This window comes from Miniopterus schreibersii (genome assembly GCF_964146895.1).
Source record: "Miniopterus schreibersii genome assembly, chromosome: 10".
Taxonomy (NCBI): domain Eukaryota; kingdom Metazoa; phylum Chordata; class Mammalia; order Chiroptera; family Miniopteridae; genus Miniopterus; species Miniopterus schreibersii.
The window spans coordinates 1,752,916-1,778,786 of NC_138110.1; the positions used below are offsets into that span (position 1 = coordinate 1,752,916).

The 25,871-nt window shown below is 58.8% G+C and overlaps 1 protein-coding gene across 1 annotated transcript in view; it reads right to left on the reverse strand.

Moving 5' to 3' along the window:
• Positions 1-1,398: 1,398 nt before the first annotated feature.
• CDH4 (cadherin 4) overlaps positions 1,399-25,871 on the reverse strand; it is a 346,064-nt gene continuing 321,591 nt past the window's right edge. Inside the window, exons 8-16 of the mRNA XM_081149202.1 lie at positions 24,062-24,199; positions 17,422-17,607; positions 12,493-12,746; positions 11,790-11,932; positions 9,289-9,522; positions 7,079-7,312; positions 6,540-6,679; positions 5,792-5,956; positions 1,399-5,200 (exon numbers count right to left, since the gene is read on the reverse strand). Coding sequence (XP_081005328.1) covers positions 4,997-5,200; positions 5,792-5,956; positions 6,540-6,679; positions 7,079-7,312; positions 9,289-9,522; positions 11,790-11,932; positions 12,493-12,746; positions 17,422-17,607; positions 24,062-24,199 — 1,698 coding nt within the window. The 3' untranslated portion in view covers positions 1,399-4,996. The remainder of the gene's footprint in view (positions 5,201-5,791; positions 5,957-6,539; positions 6,680-7,078; positions 7,313-9,288; positions 9,523-11,789; positions 11,933-12,492; positions 12,747-17,421; positions 17,608-24,061; positions 24,200-25,871) is intronic.

Here is a 25,871-nt window from a genome sequence, read left to right on the forward strand (position 1 = left end):
TGGCGTGCAAAGCAGACTCTTCCCCCAGGGCCTGGCCCCGGCCTGGTTACAGAAGCGTTTGTCCCACCATGAAGCAGGCCACAGCACTAGCCTAATTGTGAATGTAACGAGCTGTCTGCACCCTCAGAATTAGCAGCTGGCTAATTGTGCCTGTAATTGTCAACTGCATGTCATCAGCCCTGGGAGGGACTTTTTGTTATCCAGGTTATTGTGGATGAAAATTTGTGCCCAAGAAAAGGCCTGGGAGGGAGTGCTGGGGTTGAGTCCGAAGGACCAGCTCTGGGTCTGACTGTGCCACTTATTTGTGGGGTTTCCCTGAGGAGGGCAGAGCTTCTGTGGGTCAGCCTCCTGGTTGGCTCAGGTGTGTGAGGTGTGTGGCTTCCGCATCTGGCACTTCAGGCAGGGGCTCCTCCAGCTCAGACTCAACCCGGAGGTCAAGGGCAGGCTGGATCACATGACCAGCCTGGGCCAATTGGAGAGCTTCCAAGGGCAGTTGAGCCTGGGGGTTGGGGGCCGGACTCACACTCTGGGGTGAGAGGGGCCTGAGGATTCTGCACGTGAACCAAGCTTTATGGTCTCAAGAAGGTTTATTTGTGGGATAGTGTTAGGGACAGAAATATTAATCATGCTGTGTTAACCGTGATTGTTCCTTTCTGAACAGAAAAAGCACTTTCTAAGCAGGCTGAGAGTTGCACTCCCCGGGCCATGGGAGTTGACCTCAGAGTGCCGTCCATTCTCCTTTTCTCATGGAAAGATAACCTTGTTCCTGAAACATAGGGGTCCTGGAGGCGCCCTACCCTTTTGCAGACCCCCAGCCCAAATTTCCTCTAACCTGTAAACCATTATACCAATTCTTACTCTTTTTGCCCACTTCCCTCTGTAGTCTTTGTCCTTCTACCCAGTATAAGCAATTGGCTTATGGGGGGCAGGTAGAGCAGATTTTATGTGGACAAATCCTGCCGCTCTCCCATGTTACCGGCATTATTGGAATAAATACATATGATTCAAACTTCTCTCTACTTAATTGGCTGAAGTAGCGACAGGCAGCCCAGACCCATTGTGTCCAGTTTTAGTAGGAGAGGGATATATACTATTTCAGTTTGTTAGTTTGAGTTGGATCATCTGAGAACTTTGAAATATTGAAACACAGGCGCACACACCTTCATTTGCACACTTTCCCTGGGCCTCACGGTGTGAGGAGGGGCTGGCTTTGTTCCCGTCTGCACTCCCAGAGCCTAGAGCAGTGCTCAGACATAGCAGGTGCTCACGCAACATTTGCTGAGTGGACGGACCCCATGGTTGACACCCAACCCCACGTGTTCGTCCACCAGTGTCCCTGATCACCATCCGCTTCTGAACGTGGGAACAAAAGCAAGCCAGGCGTGGCTATTTCAAAGGGTACTTTATTTACTCCTCAGGGCAGTGTGTGTGCCCGACCTGCTCCCGGACTCGACACTCCACACAGCTGCTCCTCACTCAGAACCAAGACTGGCCGCCCGGCACTGAAAATACATTGAAAACATCGATGCGCTTCTCTTTTTTTTCCTGATTTTTTTTTTTTTTTTTTGGTACAAAATGATACAAACAACAATACAAAATAGTTGTGCTGTTGACGATTACAAAAGAAGTCGGAACATTTGTCTAACTGCGCAATGCTCAGAGTTGCAGCGTGAATACATCATACTCCAGAATCTTTCCCCAAAACAACCACAGTCATGCGGGCTGCTACACATTTTGTCCATTTCCAGAAGAAACATGCAAAAAAGAAAAGAAAAAAATCCAAGTGGAGAGGAGAGAAAGGAAAAGCAGAAGGCGTTCCAGTTATACAGAGAGGTGCCCGGCCATGGCACCCACGGCCGGCCTATGTACACCACGTTGCGTGAGCTGCGTCCCGCGATGCCCTGTGTCCGCGAGATTTTGTCGTGCTTTCTGGTGTTATTTCTTTAAGCATCGACAGCAGTTGAGACTCCCTCCCCCGCCCAGCTTTGTCCTCTGGAGAAAACAGAGCTGCCCTCTCCCAGGACCGTGTTGGCTGGTGCTCTCACTGGCGACACTGAGGTGTCCCTGGGCCTGACGCGTGGCTGTTACCCTGACACTTTGGATGTGCCAAAGGACACGAGGAAGAGAAGACCTGCTTGGCAGACACAGTGGCCCTGGGCTGGGGGTGCCAGTGACCAAGGCCAGGGCCTCCTGACACTCCGTCCTGCAGCACCAGACTGTCCTGTTCACAGAATAAAACTCCCAGAGGAAAGAAATCATGCCCCAGCTCTTTGCCATCGCCCGGTCTGCGCCCCCACTGCCGGGTCCCCTGGTCATGGACACGTCGTATCTACAAGCTACGTAAGAGACGTTTGACACTGTGTGCTTAGCTGATGCTAACTCGTTGGCCTAGGAACAGAGTTCTGGCATGGATCTAGGATCCCCTGGGGGGCCTACTGGGGTGGGAGGGAGAAGGTGCAGCTGTCCAGCTCTCTGGGAGCAGGGACGGCCACGGGGAGGCCCCTGTCGACATCCCACAGCAGGCTGCTGCAGCCTCAGCCTGCAGGATTTAGGCAAAACGAACCAGGGGCCTGGCAGTGACAAGAGGCAGGGGGAGGGGCAGGAGCTAGAGGGGGGCACGTGAGACAGACATCCACGTGGGGCAGAGGGGCAGCAAGGGCTCAGCAGGGCTCAGCAAGGGCTCGGTGGGGTGGTGCAAGGGCTGTTGAGTCCTGGGCTGGGCCGGGCACAGCTGTCCCTGAGGTGAGCCCGGGGGTCCAGGGGGCCTCGGGATTTCAGAGAGAAGGGTCCACAGCTGCCTCGGTCCTGAGCCACATTCACACTTAGAACTTCTCCTGAAGTTTGTTTGATGAACCTTCCTCAAACAAATGAAAACACAACATCCCAGCTCACTTCCCACCAGCCCTGACCCTACCAGGAAGCTCTGGTGTGGCCACGCCGCAGACACTGGGACAATCCTCTACCGGACCCTGACGATTTGCATAGCACGGCTTAGGACTGGGGGTCCTGGTCCCCTCCCCTTGGTCGATCACCTCCTGACACCCAGCATGTGACCCCGTGACCTCCTCCGTGGCCGCTCCCTGTCCTCCGCCCCGGGCAGCCATGGACGGGTCAGGGTAGGCAGAGCCCACCGCAGGACATGCCGCAGCTGTGGCCCGGCTCAGCTCTGGGAGAATGGATGGGGCTGGTGATGAGTTTCGGCTGGGGAAGAACCCTGATGTCCAATGGGGACATGCCCATGGGCATTGCACACCCATGAGCACTCAAGTTCACCTTCAAGGCCAAAGCTGTTTAGAAAAGAGGGTGACCATGAATGGGGACAGGCCAAAGGAGGAGCAGCTCAAGGACCCCCGATGGAGAAAGGGGAGCACCTGCCTTGCTGCCTCCCAACCTCCCCAGACCCCTTCCTGTCCCCAGGAGCAGACCAGCTTTCTTGTCCTTGGTCAGCTGGGACTCCCCAGGGGGCTCTGATGCCAAGTTCTGCCCAGGCCAGTGGCACCCTTCACCCTTCCTCAGGGAGCCCGAGATTCCCCCTTGAGTGTGCCTGGCTCCAGTAGGCCGGAGGCACCTTCACACCCAGGATTGCCCCAGGTGCTGTTTCTTACCCCCCAGGACACGATCACAGCAGGGGTTTCCCCAGGGGATCCTTGGGACACAGCCCCTGTTGCTGTCTGTCCTGCAGAACCGACCCCCGACCTCTGGATTGAGTCAGACTGGCATCCACAGGGCAGTTCCAGCTCTGGGCATCTGAGCCACTAACCCTCCAGCAGCTGCTCTGTGGGCTGCTCCAGAGGAAGGAGTGGGCTGCTGTCTCCAACAGACGTCACCCAGACACACCTGTGGGCGGGCGGACAGCAAGGACCAGGCTCTCAGGACACTCTGAGCAGATCGTTGCTGTCCGCATCAGGTCACAGCACCGGAGAGCTCTGGTCAGCAGCATGGGGCAGGGACAGAGGCTGAGTCGGCCTTGGCGTCTGCACAGCCCCGGGCAGCTGGCTGCATTGGGAGCAGGGCTGTGCTGACGCAGGCTCACTGGGCCTGTGACAAGGTCTGGTCTGGAGGGGATTAGGGCTCAGGCCAGGATTTGGTGGGACACTGACTGGTTTGGGCTGTGGCTTCTTGGGACACCATACTCATCTGGACCAAAGGCAGCGGGGACATGGTTGGTGTTTGGGGTGACAGTGGCCCTGGGGGAGCCTAATTGTTGAGTAGGAGAACCCAGGGGACATCCAAGGACAGAGATGGCTCCTGGGAACCCCATCCACCCCAGCTATTTGAGCATCTGTGGGGGGCAGCCACAAACTCAGTGAAAGCCAGACCCACAAGGCAGTTTTGGTCACAGGCTTGGCGGGCCAGGGAAACAGAGAGGCTGGGCCTCCCACTTCCTGCCAGCCTCGGGGAACCCCAGAGGGCCCAGGAGACCCCCACTGTGGGCGGCAAATCGTGAGGACCCAGAAGGGCTGTTGGGATTAGGACCCCAAACTATTTTTTTTGGTAAATTTTCTCAAGCGAGTCACCCACTATTTTTCTTAATAAAAGGCCAAAAAATAAAATAAAAAAAGACACACATTCTCCCCGATTCCTAAATTGGTGCCTTTGGAGCTAGGACGAGCTGGGGTGGGGCGCTGGGGACAGGATTGGGGGACTTGGTCTGTCTGCGTTAGTCACTCCTGAGTTTGAGGGAAACTGATACATGTACCAAAAGGCACTTTCATTTTTTTAAAACAGTGCTTCTGTTCTAAGAAATTCAAGTTAAGACAGTGCCTCTCGCTGTCCCTTAGTGACAAGTCGGCTACCATGACGGGCGGCGGGGCGAGAAGTGTTCATGCCAGACAGTTCAATGTTGGGGGGGCTGGGGCGGGGGGGCCCCCAGCACACCACTAAATGACGTGTCTGCAGGGAGTCGGGAGGACCAGCGGCCTCCCCCAGTCCTGCTCCTCCGGCATCTGTCTGTCCGTCCGAGCACTGGTCCCACTTTGGTCCCGGCAGAGGGTGGTCAGTCCTCACCGCCTCCGTACATGTCTGCCAGCTTCTTGAACCGGGGCCCCCAGTCGTTCAGGTAATCGTAGTCTTGGTCCCCGGAGCTGGATGAGTTCAGGGAGCTGACGGAGCCCGCGGTGGAGCCACTGCCTTCGTAGTCAAAGACCAGCAGGGAGTCGTAGGGGGGCGCTGTGGGGTCATTGTCGGCTGCTCGAAGTCCCTGGGGGTCATGAGACTCGGTTAGGGTGGAGGGTGAAGGGCCTTAGCCTGGGGTCTGAGGGACAAGAAGGAGGAGACCGGGGAGGCGGAGCTATAGGGCTCTGCATACCATAGGTGCTCAATAAGTGCTCCATGCGATTAACCAAAGGGCATCTTAGAGAACAGAGGAGGGAAGGATGTTTGCAGAAGCTGTTGGAGGTAAAAAACAAATGCCAGCAAGAGGCAAGAGGGCTGGGTGGGGGCTGTGGCTGGGCAGGGCCTGTGCTGAGCTGGGGTGGTGGAGGGTGGCTGTGGCTGGAGCTCAGCCCCTCCTGGGGGGCTGGTGGGTATTAACTCCATGATCATTGTCACATGGAGTGTGAACCTGAGGTGGCCAGAAGTCAGAGTTCTGAAATGATGTTAACTATCCCCAGGGCAAAGCGCGGTAGGAAGTAGGGGGCAGGGGGAGCAGGTCTCTTCACAGGGCAGGATGCTGAGGGAGGGGCCTGGTCCAGGCCCGGGGCAGAGGGCACTGCTGTCGGCTGTGTGTGTTAACAAGGTTTTACTTTCAGGAGAGGCTCTGCTCGGGCCGCCCCACTGCCTGGGCACCCACCTCATTGATGAAGTCTCCGATGTCCCCCGGGTGGGGCACCGCAGGCCGGACTGGATACTGGGGCTCGGCGCCCACGGGCCGCTCGTCCACCCGCCGCACCCCAGCTGCCTTGCTCAGCACGTGCTCCACGGCCTCTGGCTGCTGCAGCTGGCTGAGGTCGTAGTCCTGGGAGGGCCCAGAGGAGCCAGGCGAGGAGGAGGCACCGGTGGGGGCAACGGTCAGGGCGCCAGGAAAAGCCACTGTCCCATTCTGTCCCCCGCCTGCCTCCCCGCAATGCCCACCTCCTCCTGTCCGGATCCCGCCTGTCCTGAAGGATGTGCCCCCAGGCTGCCTTCAATGGGGGCCCAGGGGTGCCTGCCCACATTCCTCATTCGTTCCTTGGGACAACCTGGAGCTAGGGCTGCTGTCACCCTAGTTCTGGGGGGGCAGTAAGCTTTAGGGGGGTATGGACTTGCCGTGACCCACACAATAGCCACGGGGAACCCCCAGTCCAACTAGGCAGCTCCAGGAGTACCCCCTTCCAGGCACACTGCCTCCCGGTCCCCTGACAGCCCTGGTATGTGGGTTTGTCCTTTCTGGCCCCTGGGGTGCAGGGCGCAGGGTGAGGGGAGCCGGAGCCGAGGCGGGGTCCCCCCGGGCAAGGAACAGTGCAGGGAAACGCAGCAGGGGACCGGGCTGGGAGGGGCCTGCCCGGCCCTGATGCCCTCCCTGGGTGTGGCACAGGGCGCTGGCTGCTTGCCGAGCCCACCTGGTCCTCCTCCCCGCCGCCTTCCTCGTCGTACTTGAGGATGTTGTCCCGCACGTCGTCCTCGGGATCGATGAGCAGCTGCTTCGTATGGCGCTCCCTCTCCCGCCGCTTCACCCACACGGCGAAGAGCAGGACCATGGCTGCGGGGGGGGGGGTGCCGTGAGCAGGCGTGCGCGCATGTGCCCACATGCACCCGAGTGGCGTGTGCGCCTGCGTGAGCATGTCACACACGTGTGTGCACCGGGATGACTGGGGGTATGTGCGCCTGTGAGAGCGTGCATACGCACGAGTGTGCACGCACACGCCTGTGCAACCCGTGTGGGCATATGCACGTGCGCATGCGTGTGCAGGCACGCACACATTTGTGTGTACGGACAGCCCATGTGAATGTGAATGTGCACACAGGCTGGCGCAGCTGGGTTTCTGAAAGGCCCCTGGAGGCTGGGTGAGGCTGGGGCTGGGGCCGCAGGGCGCCCTGGGCTCTGCCTGCGGCCGGGTGGGGCGTGCGCTGTGCTGCCTGCGGGGTCAGCCCTACTCACTCAGCAGCATGGCGACGCAGATGAGGATGGCCACGATGGCGCCGGTGCCCAGGCCGGCCGCGGCCACCGCGCCCATGGAGGTGCAGTCGCCATTCTCATCACACGGGCACACCTTGACTTTGATGATGGACGTGTTGGACAGCGGCGGGTTCCCGGAGTCTGTGACGATGACGGGCACGTCGTACACCCCGGCCTCCAAGTACAGGCTGCGGAGGCTGAGCTGCGCGTAGTCACCTGGCACAGAGCAGTGGCAGGGCTTGTCGGTGGGCGGCCGGCCCCTGCTCTGAGCATGGCTGCAGGAGGCCAGGCCCAGTCTGCAGGAGGCCAGGCCCAGACTGCAGGAGGCCAGGCCCAGTCTGCAGGAGGCCAGGCCCAGACTGCAGGAGGCCAGGCCCAGTCTGCAGGAGGCCAGGCCCAGACTGCAGGAGGCCAGGCCCAGTCTGCAGGAGGCCAGGCCCAGACTGCAGGAGGGCAGGCCCAGTCTGCAGGAGGCCTGGCCCAGTCTGCAGGAGGCCTGGCCCAGTCTGCAGGAGGCCAGGCCCAGTCTGCAGGAGGCCTGGCCCAGTCTGCAGGAGGCCAGGCCCAGTCTGCAGGAGGCCAGGCCCAGTCTGCAGGAGGCCTGGCCCAGTCTGCAGGAGGGCAGGCCCAGTCTGCAGGAGGCCAGGCCCAGACTGCAGGAGGCCAGGCCCAGTCTGCAGGAGGCCTGGCCCAGTCTGCAGGAGGCCAGGCCCAGTCTGCAGGAGGCCAGGCGCAGTCTGCAGGAGGGCAGGCCCAGTCTGCAGGAGGCCAGGCCCAGTCTGCAGGAGGCCAGGCCCAGTCTGCAGGAGGACAGGCCCAGACTGCAGGAGGGCAGGCCCAGTCTGCAGGAGGCCAGGCCCAGTCTGCAGGAGGCCTGGCCCAGTCTGCAGGAGGCCAGGCCCAGTCTGCAGGAGGGCAGGCCCAGTCTGCAGGAGGCCAGGCCCAGTCTGCAGGAGGCCTGGCCCAGTCTGCAGGAGGCCAGGCCCAGTCTGCAGGAGGCCTGGCCCAGTCTGCAGGAGGCCTGGCCCAGTCTGCAGGAGGGCAGACCCAGTCTGCAGGAGGCCAGGCCCAGTCTGCAGGAGGGCAGGCCCAGTCTGCAGGAGGCCAGGCCCAGACTGCAGGAGGCCAGGCCCAGACTGCAGGAGGCCAGGCCCAGTCTGCAGGAGGCCAGGCCCAGTCTGCAGGAGGCCAGGCCCAGTCTGCAGGAGGCCAGGCCCAGTCTGCAGGAGGACAGGCCCAGTCTGCAGGAGGGCAGACCCAGTCTGCAGGAGGCCAGGCCCAGTCTGCAGGAGGGCAGGTCCAGTCTGCAGGAGGGCAGGCCCAGTCTGCAGGAGGCCAGGCCCAGTCTGCAGGAGGGCAGGCCCAGTCTGCAGGAGGCCAGGCCCAGTCTGCAGGAGGCCAGACCCAGTCTGACAGCACGAAGCCCTCAGGGTCTGTGTGGCTGACACACATGCATGCACCAAGTGCATACACAGGTGGACGCACATACAAACACACACAGGCACATTCATGCACAAACACACATGCACACGCGCTCATGTACACACACACTACATCTTACTCTGAAGGTAAGAGACATGGGCGAGTCAAGAAAAGACATGGAACATGTAGGATGAACTTATCTCCTTACTATATGAAGAGTTTTACCAAATCAATTATAAAACAAAAAACCTCAAAGAAAAACAGTCAGGGGCATTGAACAGACAATTCACAGAAGAAACAAAAAATGGCCAATAAATATATGAAAGAACGTCCACCAGCAGTTAAGAGATACAAATGGAAACAACGGTTTGGGCTAAGAAATGGAGAAGTGCTTTTTCAGACATAAGGTTCAGCGTTGGAGTGGGGAACAGGCCCAGTCCTGAATGTCCTGCGAAACTGGAAACGGGTGTGACCTTTCCACACACACTGTCACAACGCCAGCAGAATTCAGAACTTGGGTGCCCACATGTAAGAAAGTGCCCCCGGGAAATATATCATCTGGGCGTCAGCTGCAAGGGTGTTCACGCTGGGCTTGGTGAGACAGCAAGAGACTGCGGCTGGCGCGGCCGAGCACTGGAGCGTGGCGGGGTCCCCAGCCTTGTGGGGGCTCCCACAGAGGAGGGTTATGCAGCCCTCTTGTGAGACTGGCTCCATCCCCCCGCCCACTCTTCAAGGTTGCCCCGTTCTTCGGGCACCTGGGTCGGGCTCACCGTTTAAGCGGGTGATGGTCCAGTTCTTCCGCGCGGCAGCCGGGACAAAGGGCAGCTCGAAGACATAGGGGCCGATGTTGGGGTCGATGTCAGCGTCGGCCGCAGTGATGTTGATGGCGTTCAGGTTGGGCTTCTCGCAGATCTGTGCCTCCTTGGGGAGCAGCTCGGGGGCATTGTCGTTGATGTCGATGAGATAGACCTGGAGAGTCCCAGTGCCACTGGCTGGGGGAATCCCTGCGGGACAGACACGGGGTGACCATGTGGGGTCACTCCTGGTACTTTATGACCACAGGACAGACCACAGCCCCACCCAGGATGGCCCCATGGCCTCGACCAGAGCACCAAACCTGCGCCAACGCCCACTCAACTGCACACGGCATATGAACAGACAGCACCAGAGCACACAACCACAGCCACGGGAGCACACGTGTGCACACATGCACACATACGCGCACATAGCTGCACGCTCAGCACAGCTGAAGAAGCTCACAGCCACACTCTGGACACCCCAGCAGGGCTCCCCGTGGCCAGATGCCCTGCACTCAGACTCATGAGCAAACCGGAGAACCTTGGGGACTGTCTGAAGGGCAGGCTGTCAAGCCAAGTTTGGGCCCGGGGGCCTCCGGCCCCAGCAGGCGCTCTCCACCACGGGCTGCCGCTTTTGCCGGCCTCGGTGTGCAGACAGGTGCTCTGCTGAGCCCCAGAGCTCCTCGGGGGCTGTCCGGGCCTCCACCCAGGCCAACGGTGCAGTGGGTGCCTGCTGGGTGGCCAGAGAAATGTTACTGTCTGCCCTCCTGGCCTGGGGGGCTGTGGCAGCCATATTCTGAGAATAGCTATGCCTTGTGAGGGTGGCTCCTGACCCCGACACCAACAACCGTGTTTTTTGGCTGAGACAGATGGAGCGTGTAAAAAAATATGTCCTAGAGCATGTTTCTTTAATCTCCCAGAAACATCAAGATGCATTTCTGGCAACACAGCTCAGTGCCCGCTGCAGGAAACTGCTGTGCTCAGTGGAGGGCGAGGCTGCGTGCCACCAGGGACAGCGCAGGCGGATTCTATTCATCCGCGGGACTGGCACTCCGTTTGGGGGTCTTCCACGTGTCCTGCGCTCTGGCCAAGGGCTCATTTAAAGTCACTGTCTAATCTGGTCTCGGTGCCTGAGCTGCTGGAAAGGTGATGTGGAGGAGGGCCGCATCACGGGCTGGCTGCAGGGGCGTTTGCGGGCCCCACAGGCCAGGGAGGCGGGAAAGAGGTGGCGGGTGGTTGCCAAAACCTGGCTCTTGCTTGCTGTGGAACAAGCCTCATGAGCTTCAGCTGCATAGCTGTGCCTAGAGCCCAGGAGGCATGTCCTGCCTCGGGGCCTTTGCTCATTCTGTTTCTTAACTCTGTTCCTCCCCATCCCACCCCATCTTCCCCTGGCTTGTCCCTTCTGGTGCTGCAGGTCTTGGCCCCACAGTCAGCTCCTCAGAGCCAAGAGCACAGCTGGAGGCCCTGGTCACTCTCTCCCATCCCCTGTTCTGTTTTCTCCCAGCACTGCTTGCTCCTGAAATGATCTGGTGGACTTGTTTCCTGTCTCCCTGGGAAGACTGTTGACTTGTCCTTCAATATCCACCTCCCCTCTCTTCCTTAATAAAAAGAACTGAGGTCCCCAATTTTATCTGGGGTCACCCCTGCTGGACTAGAAGACTACTTTTCTCAGCATCCCTTGTGGGGAGACATGGCTTCATGATTCAGTTCTGGCCTTTATGAGCTGTGAGTGGAAGCCCTTAGAAGGGCAGGGGTGTGCCCTTGCCCTCCCAGCTCCTCCTGTTTACCAAAATGTGGTCGTGATGGCTGGAGCGCCAGCAGCCATTCTGTGGACCATGTTGAGTGGCCAGAGTGAGCCTGGCTTCTCAAGCCTCACTATGGGCTGACTGCCTCCAGCCTTTTATGTGGAAGAAAATAAACCTAATCGAGTTGAAATTACTGTCATTGCTATGCAGGTGACTCTGGTTCTAGCAGATACACTGGCCTCTGGGCTGTCAGTAGGACAAGAGAGGGGCCTCTGTCTGGCCTGTCCACTGAGGAGTAGTGCGGGGCACAGGCAGGAGTCAGGGACTAGTGACAGCAGCAGTGCCAGTGCCAGCTGGAGCCAGGCCCAGTTTCCAAGGTCCTTGGCAAACGCTGCTCTGCTAAAATGTGCACGTGGTTCAGCTGCCTCAGTTTATAGGTGGAGATGCTGAGAAGCAGTTGAGCCACGATAGGGCTGGGAAAAACCTTGGTGTCCATGAATGAGCGACTGTGGGAATGAGGGGATGGTCTGGCAGAATGACAGTGCTCTGAACTGAGGACAAGAGCATGGAGAGGGTGACTGCCTGGAGCCAGGAAGGACGACAAGGCCTTGGCCCAGGCTCTGCACAGGGCACCTGGCACGGTGCCCCCTCAGCCTCCCCTCTGGGTGCCGGCAGGCCTCACTCGGTCTCCCTGCCAGAGCACCCACAAGTCACCGGAGTGGGGCGCACCGTTGTCAGCTGCCAGGAAGGTGGCCTCGTAGACGTTATTTTTGGTGTAGAGGGACTCGCGGTCCAGGACAGCCGCTGTGGTGACCTGCCCGTTGGTGGCGTTCATGTGCAGCCAGCTCGCAGGGTCTGACAGCTTTGAGTATCTGCGGAGGGAGAGGCGGGAGGTGAGGGGAGGGGAGGGGAGGGGCAGGAGAGCACAGGTCTGCCCTGGAGCTGCAGCCTCTCCAGGCTGCCAGCTGGCTCTTTGGGACACCGGGAGGCTTTCCCCCCAGCCCTGTGCAGGGCCCTCCTGTGGTGGCATGGTGACAAGTGACTTGTGGTCACCAAGGTGGACGGGCTGTGTGTCCTCGCAAGGACCCCAGGGGCAGATGCTCTCATTGTTCCCATTCATAGGTGGGGAAACTGAGGAACAGAGAGGTGAGCGACCTGAAGTACAGCCAGTGGCTGGAGGCCAGGAGCAGGACTCAGCCTGACTCCAGCCTCGTGTGCGGTCAGTACGCCCGTGGCTGTGGCATTGCCCTGCGTGGCTGCCTGTCTGGACTGGGCTGTGGCTCTTGCCTGGAAAGACATAGCAGGTTGGGGCCGCCCTGAGCCCCAGTGGGGACCTCGTGGTTGCAGGTTCATGGGGTGGTCAGGCTCCGCTCCCTGGAAAGTGAGGGGCCCAAGGGTCGGGGGCAGCGGAGGTGCGTGTGCACGGACCCACCGCACAGCCTGCTGCATGAAGCGGTCGGGGTCCACTGCTGAGAACATGGTGAGCACGGTGCCGGGGGGCACACCCTCTTCCAGGCGGATGAGCTTGTGATTGGAGGGGAAGTAGGGGGCCTCGTTGACGTCTGTAACCGAGATGGTGACCCCCGCCGTGGACTGGAAGGACATCTGGATCCCGCTGGCCAGGGGCGCCTGGTTGGCCACCATCACGGTCAGCATGAACGCTCTGTTCAGCTCGTAGTCCACGGCCTGGAACGAGAGAAGCCAGTGGGCAAGCTGCAGAGGCGCCCGTGGGGATGGGCGGAGGGGTGTCCACGGGCCGAGGGAGGGGTGGGATGTGGGGCTGCATGGTCAGCACCCTGCCCCTGCCTGTTGCTACATTTCCCACCCTGCTTTGTGCCCAGGAGGCTGGTCCCAAGGGATGCCGTCCCCCAGGCTGCCTTGTCTCTGGCTTCCTGCTGGGTTTGGCCAATGGGAGGAGAGATTTTGGGGTGAAAGGCCCCCATACCCCACCCTCCTGTCTGCCTCATGGTGGGCTGTAGCTGGGCTCCTCAGGGGCTACAGCACCCACCAGGTGGCCTCTCCATGGCTTGGCTGTCATCAGGCTCGGGGATGCCATGCCTGCCCTGCTCCCCAGCCGAGTGTCATCAGCCCCTGCTGTTTGCCCAGGGGTGCCCCACTAGGTGTCGGGTGGAACGGTCACTCCTCCCCCACCAAGATCTGTCCCTCTGGAACCTGTGACTGTAAACTTATTTGGAAATAGGGTCTCTGCAGATGTGATTAAGTTATAGATCTTGAGATAAAGTCATCCTGGATTTGAGGGTGGGTCCCAATCCAAGGACGGTGCCCTCATGAGAGGAAGGGCAGGGAGACTGAGGCACACAGACAGACAGGGAGAGGCCAAGTGAGGACAGGTGGGGACTGGAGTGACACAGCTCTGAGCTCAGGGACACCAAGGATTGCCGACAGCCACCAGAAGCTGGAAGAGGCAGGAAGGAGCCTCCCCGGAGCCTCCAGAGGGAGCTGCCCCGAGACACCCGGATTTCGGGCTTTTGGCCCCAGAACCGTGAGGATCTATTTCTGTTGTTTTAAGCACCTATGTGTGGTTATTTCCAGTTACCCTCTTTTGGGGGTGTCAGGACCCCAACTGATAAGTACTAGATTGGGTGTACAGTCTACTAAGGAATTAAGTACAAAGAGAAGGAACTTAAAACCTAAGTATGTGAGAGTGCCGGCAGGCCTGAAAGGAACCGAGACGTGGGCCGTGGAAGCCCACGCTGTCGCTCGGGACGAGCTGCAGGCGGCACTGGGGTCGGGGCTCTGGTGCCCCCGCAGCCCCCACTGCCCTGGGCCACCTTGAGGAGCCCGCATCCTCTCCAGGGTCTCCCTGCTCCCTGAAGGAAGGGGTGCTCCCTGCTACATCCCCCCGCGGTGCACGGTGCTCACAGCTGACGCCTCCCCTCCTCGTGGTGCTCAGCATGGTGCCGTTTGGGTCAGCCGTACCCCACAGGTGCCCAGGGGTGCAGGGGACGGTCCGAAATGTTCCTTGCCCATCACTCTTGCCCAGTGCCCAGCATCATGGGTGTTGCTCAGGGCTGTGATTATGGGAGGGGCTTTGCACCCACAGGTGTCACCTGGCAGGACGCTCAGTGGCCCAAGCTGGCTGCCTGCCTGTCGAGGCGCCCAAGGCAGAATCAATCTCTTGTCACCCCCTCACCTGCAAGATCCTGTCAGGGACTTTTGTGCAGAGAGCACGAACCCCGCCCCCAGGTGAGAACCCTCTATCCCTGGACTCCAGACGCCTCCGAGCACACGGCACCCACCTGCACCCATGCTGGGGACAGGTCACCCCTCTCTCTCCACCAGGTGCCTTTGAGGGTCAGCTGAAGATGGAGCTACTGCTTAAATTTACTGCCACATAAAGTCATGGTGTCTCTGTCCATGAACACGCCACTAACGGAGTATCTCTCTCTGGCGTCTACGGCTTCTGTGTCCCTGAGGACGTGGGAAAATGCTGCATGTCACACATTAAATATTGTGTCCACAGACTGAGTGAGGACACCTTCTAGAAAGGCTATTATGGCCAATAAAAGTATGTGGGGGCTGAAATAAAACATTTCTGTAATGGAGGAATCAATAGGTAATTTGCTCCAACAGTTTCAATTAGAGTGGCAGGGCCTGCTCTCGGGGCTGGGCTGGGCTGCCCGCCGGACCTGGCAGTGGCCCCTTGCTCAAAGGTGAGGCTGCGGGGTGAGGGCGGGGCAGGGGTTGGAGCATGGGCATGCGGGGCACACAGGCGGCCAGAGCACATCTGCTCTGGGAGCCAGGACTCGAAGAATGCTGGGGCTGGGGGTGGGGTGCAGAGGGGCCCCTATCTGACCTTCCTCTGGCACCTGGGCCACAGCCCCTCACTGTCTTGGGCGAGTGTGTCGCCAGGGTAAGCAGAGAGGCTGATTCTGGCTTTGAGTTTCAACCTTGAGGCCCAGGTGTCAGGATGGAAAGACCCAGTGATCAGTCTGAGCTGGATTTTCTCCTCGGAGGAGGTTGTGACTTCGTGGTTGGAGGAGGGAAATTGTGGCCAGGGAGGAGGGAGGGCAGAGGAGACAGGGGCTCCTGAGAGGTTGGGGACAGTGACAGATGCCCCGTTGGGGGAGGTCTGAGAGCTGATGAGCTGTCCGCCTCAGGTGGGGCAGAGCCTGAGAGGTGGGGGGGGCTCACGAAGTCCCCAGGCCCAGTTTGGCTGAAGGGCAGAGTTGGGGGGGCAGGTGGGGCAAGGCAGGGACCAGAAGACCCACTTGAGATGACTGTGGATTTCTTTTTTAAAAAATGTTTTTAATGATTTTAGAGAGAGAGGAAGGGAGAAGGAGAGAGAGAGAGAGAGAAACGTCCATGAGAGAGAAACATCAACATCGATTGGCAGCCTCCTGCACGCCCCTCCTGGAGATCAAGCTCACAGCCTGGGCATGTGCCCGGACCAGCAATCGAACCACCACTTCTTGGTGCGCAGGATGTCACCCAACTGAGCCACACAAGCTGGTCCGTGGACTTCCTTTGACAGCGAGTGAGCTGGACCTCACGACTAAGGAGGGAAGATGAAGTCAGGACCTGTGATGGATGGCTGGGGGCTGGGTGGCCACAGACACCTGTGCCCAGGAGCCCCCTCATCCCGTGGACACGCTGCATCAGCCCCAAAGAGACACAACTCTCAGAGGGCAGAGCGCCCAACCCAGGGACACGGGGGGCCAGGACTAGAAGTTGGCTGCTCCCGACAAGGAGGGGCGCTCTGCACGCATGGCTGGGCTGTGGTCTCCAGGGCGCACCCGCCATGAGGACACTTGGACACCCCTGCCCCACGTCCCTCTGTGGGTACAACCCTCTGCACAGCCAGGGGTGGCGGGGTCGGGCTGGAGTGTGCGTACATGAAACGGCGCCTAGTGCTCCTAAGGGACTTGGGAACCCTGTGGCTAGGGATGAGCCTGGAGAACAACCAGGCCATAATGACAGTGACAGCAGCCAATTCTGACTTATGACTGAACTCTTACTGCGTGCCAGGCCCTGGGCCAAATTTTTTATATCCGGGATCTCTTTTAATATGAGCGATAAAGCTGGGCGTAGCTCCCTCTTATTCTTATCTTATGCATGAGGAAACTGAGGCACAGAGAGGGCAGCTGGCCCATGGCAGGGGTCAGAGCATGAAGCGCCAGCATGGGATCCAAGAACACATGTCCTGAGGGACCCACTTCTCCTGTGGGCCGGGTCTCCGAACTGCCCTCCACCTTCCCTGCCCCTGCCTCACGCCAGCTCCCTCCTGGCCACCCCTGGAGAGAGTGTCTGAAAGGATGGTGTCCCTGCCAAAGAACAAAACCGACTGGAAACATCTCGCCTTACACAGACTTGACATGGAAATTTCAGAGAAAAGCCCTGTAAAGAATTAAAACAAAAATGAAAGAAAGACAGGCAAAGCATGGTGCCCATTGCTGAACTCTGCCTGGGACACAGTGACCTGGGACACTGTGGGGAGAGTGGAACTGCGTGTGCTTTCAGTTCAAAGTGTTCTAAAACTTATTTTAAAATGCGCACACACAGCTCTAGGCAGTGTGGCTCAGTGGGTTGAGCATTGGCCCTGCACCAAAAGGTCACCAGTTTGATTCCCAGTCAGGGCACATGCCCCGGTTGCTGGCTCGATCCCTGGTAGGGGGATCCAATCCTCCCGGCAGGAGGTAGCCAATCGATGTTTTGCTCTCATATTGATGTTTCTGTCTCTCTCACTCTCCCTTCCTCTCTCTCTAAAATCAATAAAACATATTTAAAAATTTGCATACGCTAAGATTCACTTGTGAATTTTGACCAGTAGAGTCATATCCCCACCACCATGATCAAGACACAGGCATCCACCCCCAGGCGCCCTCCTGCTGTCGTGGGTAACCAAACCCTCCCCACCCCCAACACACTTCTGGAGACTAGTCTATAATTTGGTACCGAAATCTAGATACAGATAGTACTAGGAAAATAAAACTATAGGCCTAAAGTGCTCAGAAAAATAGAGGAAAAATCTTCAGGTGTCAGCCATGGATTACGGAAGGCCTCCAGGACCGCGCTGGCTGTCCCAGGAACGCGAGGCGGGTAACAGCAGACAGGGTCTGAATGGAATCCACCCACTAACAGATTAAAGCACTGTGGCCTTCAGGGAGGGGTGGGAGAGTAACCTGGGGGTGTGGTGGGCCAGGCTGGGGAGGCCCGGGAGGCCATAGGACCAGCCTCGTGCAGGCTTCCTCTGCCACCAGTGGTTGGGCACAGTCCTTTGTCCTTGGATGTTAAGGGTGGCATGCACTTCACCCAAGTGTCATTCCTGTTGAATTTTTCCTGGGGTATGTGGCAGGGGTATGTGCCAGGGGGCCAGGCAGGAAGCAAGGCAAGCACCCACCTTCACCACGGTGACCATGCCCTCATTGGTGACGGGGTTCGTGCGGATGGTGAAGTGCCCCGAGGGATCTCCGCTGATGATGCGGTAGACGGCGTTCCAGTTGGGTGAGTGGGGCTGGTCTCGGTCCGTCACGGTGAGGTTTGCGACTACCGTCTCCACCCGGTTTTCGGGAACTTCCCCTGCGTACTGCAGAGTGTGAGAGAAGAGAGCGTCAGGAACCCTTTCGAAGCCAGGAGAGGCCGGGAGGGGTTCTGTATCAGCTGCTCCCAGACGTGTGATTCCTGTGGGTGGGCGCCTGGGCCCCTCCCACACGCATGGTGGCAGCTCCTGAGAGTTTTGGTTCCTCCAGACGCCCAGCAAGTCCCAAGGCTCATGTCTGCACATATCACGTCCAAACTAAGCCTTGCCTGCATGCACACACACACGCATGCACACATACATGTATACTGCATACCACACGCCTCTCCTAAGTCCCCCCCAAGGCCATTCCCATGTCAAGAGAGGACCGAAGCGAAGATCTGGGACACATGGGAAGCACTGGGATGTGCCCGCAGGATGGGGAGAAATAGCAGTGGAGAGGCAGCTCCTGAGGGAGTCCTTCTGGGTTCCTGCACTGTTGGTGGTCCTGACACAAGCTGGGGCTCGGGGTCAACCCTGCAGATGAGCAGGTGACCAGACCCGGAACTCAACCTTTTGACCTGTCACAGCACAATGAGGGCTGCAAACCACTCCCATCAGAATGTGTAGTTCCCATGGTAGGGTAGCTACGTGCAGGGAAAGGCGTGAGTGTGTGTGCATGGCCATAGAAGACTGAGCACCTCCCACCTGGTGAGTCACTCTCAGGCTGGCCTTGGGAGCGTGTGGCCTGTGCCATTGTGACCCAGCTCAGAAGGCCCCGAGGTCAGTGTCGTGCCCAGCTAGCACTGCCTTGGCATTCGTGATGGCTTTTGGACAAGGGGCTTGCAGTCTTGTTTTGCACCAGGCCCTGCAAATTGCATGGCCAGTCCTGTCACTGTGGAGTGTCCTGAGCCACAAAACCCTGAGAGGAAGTTGGTACAAATATCTAGGGGTTTCTGGTTGTATTCACAGTAGTGCAGCTTCGACAATGACCACTAGGTGCCCTCTCTGGCCTGGGGGGGGTCCATGCAGGCTCTGCCCATGCATGGTCTCACTGGCTCCTCAGGACAACTTATTCTTACCCCCATTTACTGCAGTGAGGGGTTAAGACCCTAGTGTGCCCACAAAGGGAGGGGCCCAGAGTGTCAGGACCAAGTGCAGGGCATGGTGCCAGGGCCGCCTCTCCCAGAAGGATGACCCCTTGGCCCAGTCACCGTGGGGGTCACAGGAGGGGAAGGTGGGGCCCAGAGGCGTTTGGATCAGCCCTCACCCTCACCCTCATCCTCCCGAGATTCTTTGGACCTGCCTGACTTCAGCGAGGTGCCCAAGCCTCTCAGGCTTCCTGCCGCCAGTGCCCCACCCTGGTGCAAAGTGCCTGGCAGTTGCAGCAAGATGACCGCGAGCATTCACACTCCAGAATACTTTACGCCAAAGGAAAGCTTCCCTGTGCCTTCGAGGCTCCAGCCCTGGGCCTCTGTGGGCTACAGACGTGCCCACCATCCCTGAGAGAATTTCAAAAGCCCAGGCCCCCAGTGGAGCATGTTGGGCAGCCGGTCGCTCTGCCCCCACAGTCCAGGCGTTTTTATGGCTTCTGCAGGTGTCAGGTGGCACCACCCTATCCAGCGTCAGGGACAGGAGCCAAGGCCCCACTGCCTGGTGGCCCCTGGCAGAGCCCCCACACCTGACGCACCAGGCCCATGTTCTCTGGCAGCTTCCCTCTCCGCTTAAACTCAGGGTGGATTCTGCTGGTGTCACCGGCGGGCTCCCCACCTCAATCCAGTTTTGAGGGGACCCCAGGCCCGGCGAGGCCCCGTGGGCGCCTCCTCCTCTGAAGTGGGTTTCCATCCCTGAGGGCCACGGGCCTGTGGTTCTGCAGCAGGGGCAGAGCTGGATGTTCCTGCGTCTGACTCCTTCCAGACTTTGGGATGAAGTTTATTCAGAGTCTATTTTAATTCATGCAAGTTTAATAAAGATTCACAGAGAGAGGCCTAAGCTGACAAAGCCGGTGTAGGATTTTCATGGGAGCCTGACCCCAGCCATAACGAGTTTTCAATTTAATTTCGCAGGTTCTCAGGCACAGTGACGCCTCTCTCCTGCCCCATGGGATGCAGAAGAGGTATCTGGGGAAGGAGGAACTCTGAGTGCTGGCGTGGGCTTTCTTACCTAGACAGAATTCAAATGCACCCCCACTCCCAGGCAGGGCAGACTTCCCGGCTCCTTGCAGATTGCGGAGGCTCCCAGGGGAAGGCCATGTGAGCACAGGGGAGGGCTTAGGTGAGGGCAGGGAGCCCAGCCAGGACGCAGGAAACACCCTCGGCCGCGAGAAGCCAGAGTGGCTGCCTGTCCACACACAAGACCCCCAGACCCTACGCCTCTACACCACACGGATACCTTGATATCAGGATGGTGCTGTTTCTGTCCCAAATACTTGGAACCACCCTGGTCCTAATGAGGCTCGAGGAGGACAGACCCTCCCCAGCTGCCCCTCGAGGCTCCCTGTGCTCCAGGCCTTGGACCCTGGTGTTGACGCAGACATCGAGCTGGTTCTCCTGGCCGGGAACTTAGGTCCGGCACTGTGGTGACCAGAGCTGTGACTGGCCACCATGGAAGCCCCTGTCCTGTCAGGATGTGGGCCTTGGAGTGGGAGGGCTCCCCATGGACCCCGCCCGGGGACATGCCAGCTCTGTCTCTTCACTCTGTGTCGGCTTCTGCTTGGGAATGAACAGTCTGGTGCTCCTCTGGATGTTTTTATTTTTATTTTTAAAAAAATATATCCTTGTTGATTCAGAGAGAGGAAGGGAGAGGGAGAGAGATAGAAACATGGGTGATGAGAGTCATTGATCGGCTGCCTCCTGCATGACCCTGACTGGGGATCGAGCCCTTAACCCAGGCATGTGCCCTGACCGGGAACCGAACCACGATCTCCTGGATCCTAGTTCGATGCTCAACCCCTGAGCCACACCCGGCCAGGCTGTTTTGATGTTTTTAACTTTTGAAGTTTAGTTTTCCATCTAGTAAAACAATGACAATTTCTGTTGGCTCCTGAGCTCAGAATCAGTATCACATTGGTGAGATCCATGGTTCATTACCAGAAGGGTCCTGGAGGCCGTCTTCCCTCCCTATCTTAGGGGAAACTGAGGCCCAGGTGAGGTGGTCGCGCTGGCTGGGCCCCTCTCCGAGCCTCCACCCACCGCATGGGGCTGCTGGAGAGTAAATGAGTGACATTGGAAAAAGCTCCTTGTCATCAGTGCAGGGGAGGCCCCAACCATTTAGCTGAAAAAATGGCTTGGAAGCCCCTCCCCCGGCCTTTGGTCCTTGACCAGGTCTGTCCAGAGCGGGCAGGTTTACTTGTCTTGACGCAGACCGGCTCATTGTTTTCAAGTAGCTTTTTCCTTTGAGGCTGAAGGGTCATGTTGCCAATAGTAATTGTTATTAATGACACAGCAACAAGAACCAGTTATTCTCTTATTTATCGAGTCCCCTGTATGCCAGGCAAGGACTGGTATCCCCTGACTTACAGATGAGAAGCTGAGGCACAGAAAGCCCGGCCCTGGCCCCCACCTCTGCACGCAGCTCGGCAGTCTGGGCGGGGGTCCAGGAGCCCGACGAGGAAGCGGCCATCCCAGCATGTCTAAGGGAAGTGGGCCCTGCTTGGTGATGCCAGGCAGCAGGAGTGCCCAGAGAAGCCTGTTCCCGCACTCGGGCCAGACGCTGGTTCTCCAGGGCTTCACTCCAGCACTTCAGGACGAGGCCAATAGGAGGCCCTTGGGACAGGGTCTGCAGGCTGTGTCCTGCATAGAACCTGGGCTCACCCTGAGAGACTGGAGTGCAGGGTGGCTGCCCAGCAGGCCTCAGGCTGGCAGTGGGCAGTGTGTACCTGCAGAGCAGGTGAAGTGAGGATAAGGTTCACTTAACACTTAATAGGAGTCAGATCCTGCAACACTCCAGGTCTCCTCACCTTCAGCTGATTGCTCCTGGTTAAGCTCCTTAAAAACAGCCAGTTGAGCGAGGGGGTGTGGCCAGCCCTCGGCCCACCCACTGTGCTGAATCTGCGCTCTTGGGGCGGAGGGTGGGTGAGGGTGTCGGTGTGCCTGTGTGGGGCGCACTGGCTCTCCATCCAGCTGGCAGCCCAGGCGTCTGTGGTATTGCCTGCACCTTGGCTGGCTGCAACCTCCTCCAGGGCACCTCAGGGCAAGAAACCCTGTTTGTGGATGGGGAAACTGAGGCTTGGACCAAGATTGGGAGCAGGTTGTGGCTCTGAGCACCTGAGGCTGGTCTCTGAGGGCTCCTGCCAAACCCCAGTTCCCTGTGGTACCCCCTTCAGTATCCCCTGGGTGCCCTGCAGCAAACCCAATGGCGACCCGAGGTGACCGGGAGGGTGGGGCAGGGCCCCAACCTCCCCAGGTCACCATGGTGCCTCATGCAGGAAGCCAATTCTTTACTCTCATCAGGGACAATCGGCTTGGCTGCCTTCTGCCCTAGTATCCATGGTGACCACAGCTGTCCCGAGGCTGTTTCCTGGGGGTCCCTGGGCTCCTGGTGGTCAGGGAGCTATCACACTCCAACAACTGGACTTCATCAGGCTGGCACCAGGACAAGAGTGTGTCCCTGGGAACGGTGTCCTCGCACCTGGGCACCTGCCTGGGGTGGTCGGAGACCCCTGACTCAGCAGATGGGCTGAGCACTGTGGGCTGACCAGGTCATGCACCAGCACTGTCCTGGCTTGTCCCAAAGACAGCGTGTGTTCCTGTGGAAGGAGGGGGCCAGGTGTGGGTGAGGCCGTGCTGGGGTCTTGGCGCCTGGGACACTGGCCCTGGGCCTGTCCTGCCATTGCCCACTGGCTGAGGGAGCAAACAAAAACTGTCAGCCATAGGCCCTCACCAGGGGGCAGAGGCCTGGCTGTGCCTCTGCGCAGTGATCTGCTACATGACCACCAGGTGGCGCTGTGCCCTCAAGGCTGAGGCCGTCGCTGCCACCTGGCCCGCCCTGGCCCACCTGACCCAGAGCCTGGGACTGGAGGATGCAGGGATGGGGGATTTGCGGACTCTGTGATTTGAGAAGGGGGATGTGGGGACGAAGGGGCACGGGGGCGTGGGGCATCAGGATGAGCGGATGCCTGGAGGCCATGCTGCGGTTCACCTGAGGGGGCTCTGGCCTGTGAGATGCCTTCATGGAAACTGACCCACGGGAAGAAGAAGTGGTCTCCTCTCTGCCCCCTCACTTCTCTGCCCCCTTTCCTCCTGCCTGCTCCCTTAGCTGCCTAATGAAAGCAGAGCTTCTGGGGTCCCATTTCACCTGCCCCCATCCCTTACAGGCTGTATGGCTTTGGGCAAGTGACTTAGCCTCTCTGAGCTTCAGGTTCCGCCTATAACTGGATCCTGACCCCATGGGTTGGTGGGGATTAGAGGCGGCCTGGCCAGTGCCTGGTAAGCTGTGCGGCTTGCGTTGTAGTCACTGCTGCTCTGTTGCTCTTCCACCTCACACACTCCGCCCGCCAGTGGCCAGGGAGAGGGCAGCTCCGAGAAGGTGACCTGAGACCCTCGGGGCAGCCTCAGCCTCCCACACACTCTGTGAGCCCCCGAACCTGCCGCACTGTTGGACGGGCACCGAGGGGTGGCTGCATGTCCCCACCATGTCAGTACACCCCTTGAGGGGCCCAAAAAGACATCTTGGGGACACAACACTGCTCGCCAAGGACCTGAGGGTCACGTGGGAGTGTGTTGGCTCATGAGCGGAGGGAGAGCAGAGGTTGGGCCCCTGAGACTGCCACATGGCCCAGAAGGGCTCTTCCAGTGTGCCGGGCACTGAGTGAGCCTCGAGGGTTTTAGGAGGAGCGGCTTCCTGGGGACAGAGCCTTGTGATTGTGGCCCCATGACTCCACCCCTAGGGTGTCCCCTGTGTGCGGGCAGCTTGTCTCTGTGACTCTCTGGCTCTAGACCAGATGGACGTCCAGTAGCATTCTGTGCATGAGCGAATGAATGAATGTCCACCAAAAGGGGTTGGTCACAGGCGCAGCCTGGTGTGGGGCCTGGTTACAACCCGCCGTATGTGCCTGATGAGGAGGGAGGCACAGGGCGCAGCGGATCCTCACACCCTGGCCCCTTTCTGCTGACAGAGGCCCCACTGGGCAGCCTCCAGCGGGTCCGCTGGGCACCCAGCCGCAAGCATGACTCCCAGGGTGGCCAAGACATCAGCCCTTCCCCGGGGCCTGAGCACCACTGATCAACTCTTGTGGATTCAGAAAGAGAGTCTGGCTCGCTCTGTCCCGGGTGCCTCTCAGGGTGCCCCCGTCACTCCATATGGGGTGGCGCTGTGCCCGACTGGAACAGGCCTCCCCAAAGCAGGCCAGCCCCTGGGCAAGGTCCTGGAGGTGCCACCCTGCACCAGCCTCCCCTGCCCTGGGTCTCTGTTACCCCTGTCTGTCCGGTTCCTCCTACCCGCCAGCAGCAAGGACAGAAGCAGCACCAAACGTCAGTGAATTGCCACGTGTGGCCGCGTTCCCGGGGCTATGCTAGGTACTCACTGTGCTAGAGGTGAATTCTGGTGGGTTGTCATTCACGTCCGTCACCATGATGATGGCTGTGGCTGTGTTCGAGAGGCCATAGTTGAGGTTCCCCTCCATGTCTGTGGCCTGAACGATGACTGTGTACTGCTGGACTTTCTAGAAGGAACAAGTTGGGGGAACAGGGCATCAGTCTGGGTTTTAGTTTACAGGCTGTTTACACTTTTCATCCTAGGAGCTTGCTCCCTGGGTGGAGTTTGCTGCAGCTGGGCCCCACACCCACAGAGAGGACTGATGGCCACAGGGCTCTCCCAGACTCTCAGAGGAAGAATGTTCTCTGTGGGAAAGCGCAGCATGAAGAGCCTGGCCATGTCTTCATCTCAGTGGATCTTGCTGCTAGAGTACAGGTCATAATTGGTGCCAAGACAGAGGGGAGGGGGGCCCAGGGAGCACAGTGCTGCACTGGGCTTGGAAAGCCAGGGATGAGCTGCTTGCAGAGGGAGCAACAACCCCAGACACATGTCTGGAAGGGCCTTGTGCCTGTAGCATTTTCAGTGTCTAGCTCAGCTGCAGTCAGAAGTTCAGACAGGAGACAAGCCCTCTCCCCTTTTGTAGGTGTGCAGATCCGAGCACACTTTCTGTCTGAACAGAGTCCAGAGGAGCACTGCACTTTCCCATGCCGGTGTGAGCTGTCACAGGCGCGCCGGCAGGCAAAGCTTGATGGGTGTGGGAATTCTATTAGTCACCGGCCTTGTCCACCTGGCCCTTGCCGAGGCCTCTGGTGCAGGCATCCCTGAGTCAGCAGAGGGCGCCTTTTCTACACCCCTATTCTGAGCCAGAGATCACAGGTACTTCTGCTGTGACAGGTGAGGACAAGCCTGGCGGCAGTTCTGCTGGGACCACAGCCTACCTCTCGGTGCACCATTAGGGGAGGAAGGATTCTGGGGCCCAAGGCAGAAAGGGACCTTATGAAATGCCTTCCACGTGACAAATTATCTCAAGCTCTACTCCTCCAAGAGGTTAAAGGAAAGGCCAACTCCCAGCCATGTGATTAGTGAAGTGAGCTCAGCTTCCAGAAACTGGCTCGAGAGAGAATTAATTATAAAGAGCAGATGCTCATCAAACTGTCTTTCTTTCCATCCATCCATCCATCCATCCATCCATCCATCCATCATCTCACTGTCCCTTTCTCCCTGCCTCCCAGACCACCAGCCCCAAGTCAACCTGGCAGCTGGTGACACATGTGTGGCTGAGTCTGGCCCAGGCCAGAGTTTTCCAGCTGAGCTCGGCCCAAGCTGACATCTGTGGAATGGGAGCTAAATAAATGGAGCCAGGGGGTGTTGCTCTAGGTCGCCGAGGTCTGAGAGGTTCCTCACGCAGCAGAGCTCCCTGGCTCACACTCAGGTCCTTCCCATGGCCCGAGGCTATGTGCCTGGCTGCTGGCCCCTCTCCAGCCTCATCTGGACCAGGCTCCCGCACGCTCTGTCCCACCTCCCTCGGTTCTTCACACCGCTCCCCGCCCACTCCGGCCTTTGCATGTGCTGGAACCTTATTTTTCTCTGGTCGATGCCGGCTTTTCTTTCAGGTCTTTGCTCAAATGCCTTTTTCTCACACAATTCTGCTGACGCTCCTGACAAGCCAGGCCCTGTCACCTCTTCCTGCACGGTGTGTGGCACTGTTCTGACTTTACGGTTGTCATGCCGTCATTTGATCTTGTCTATGGCCCTCACCAAACTGAGCTCTGGGGGTCACTGCCGTGTCCCCAGGGTCAAATGCAGTGCCCAGCACATTGTAAGCGCCCAGTGAACATGCCCTGAACGTTCCCAAATAA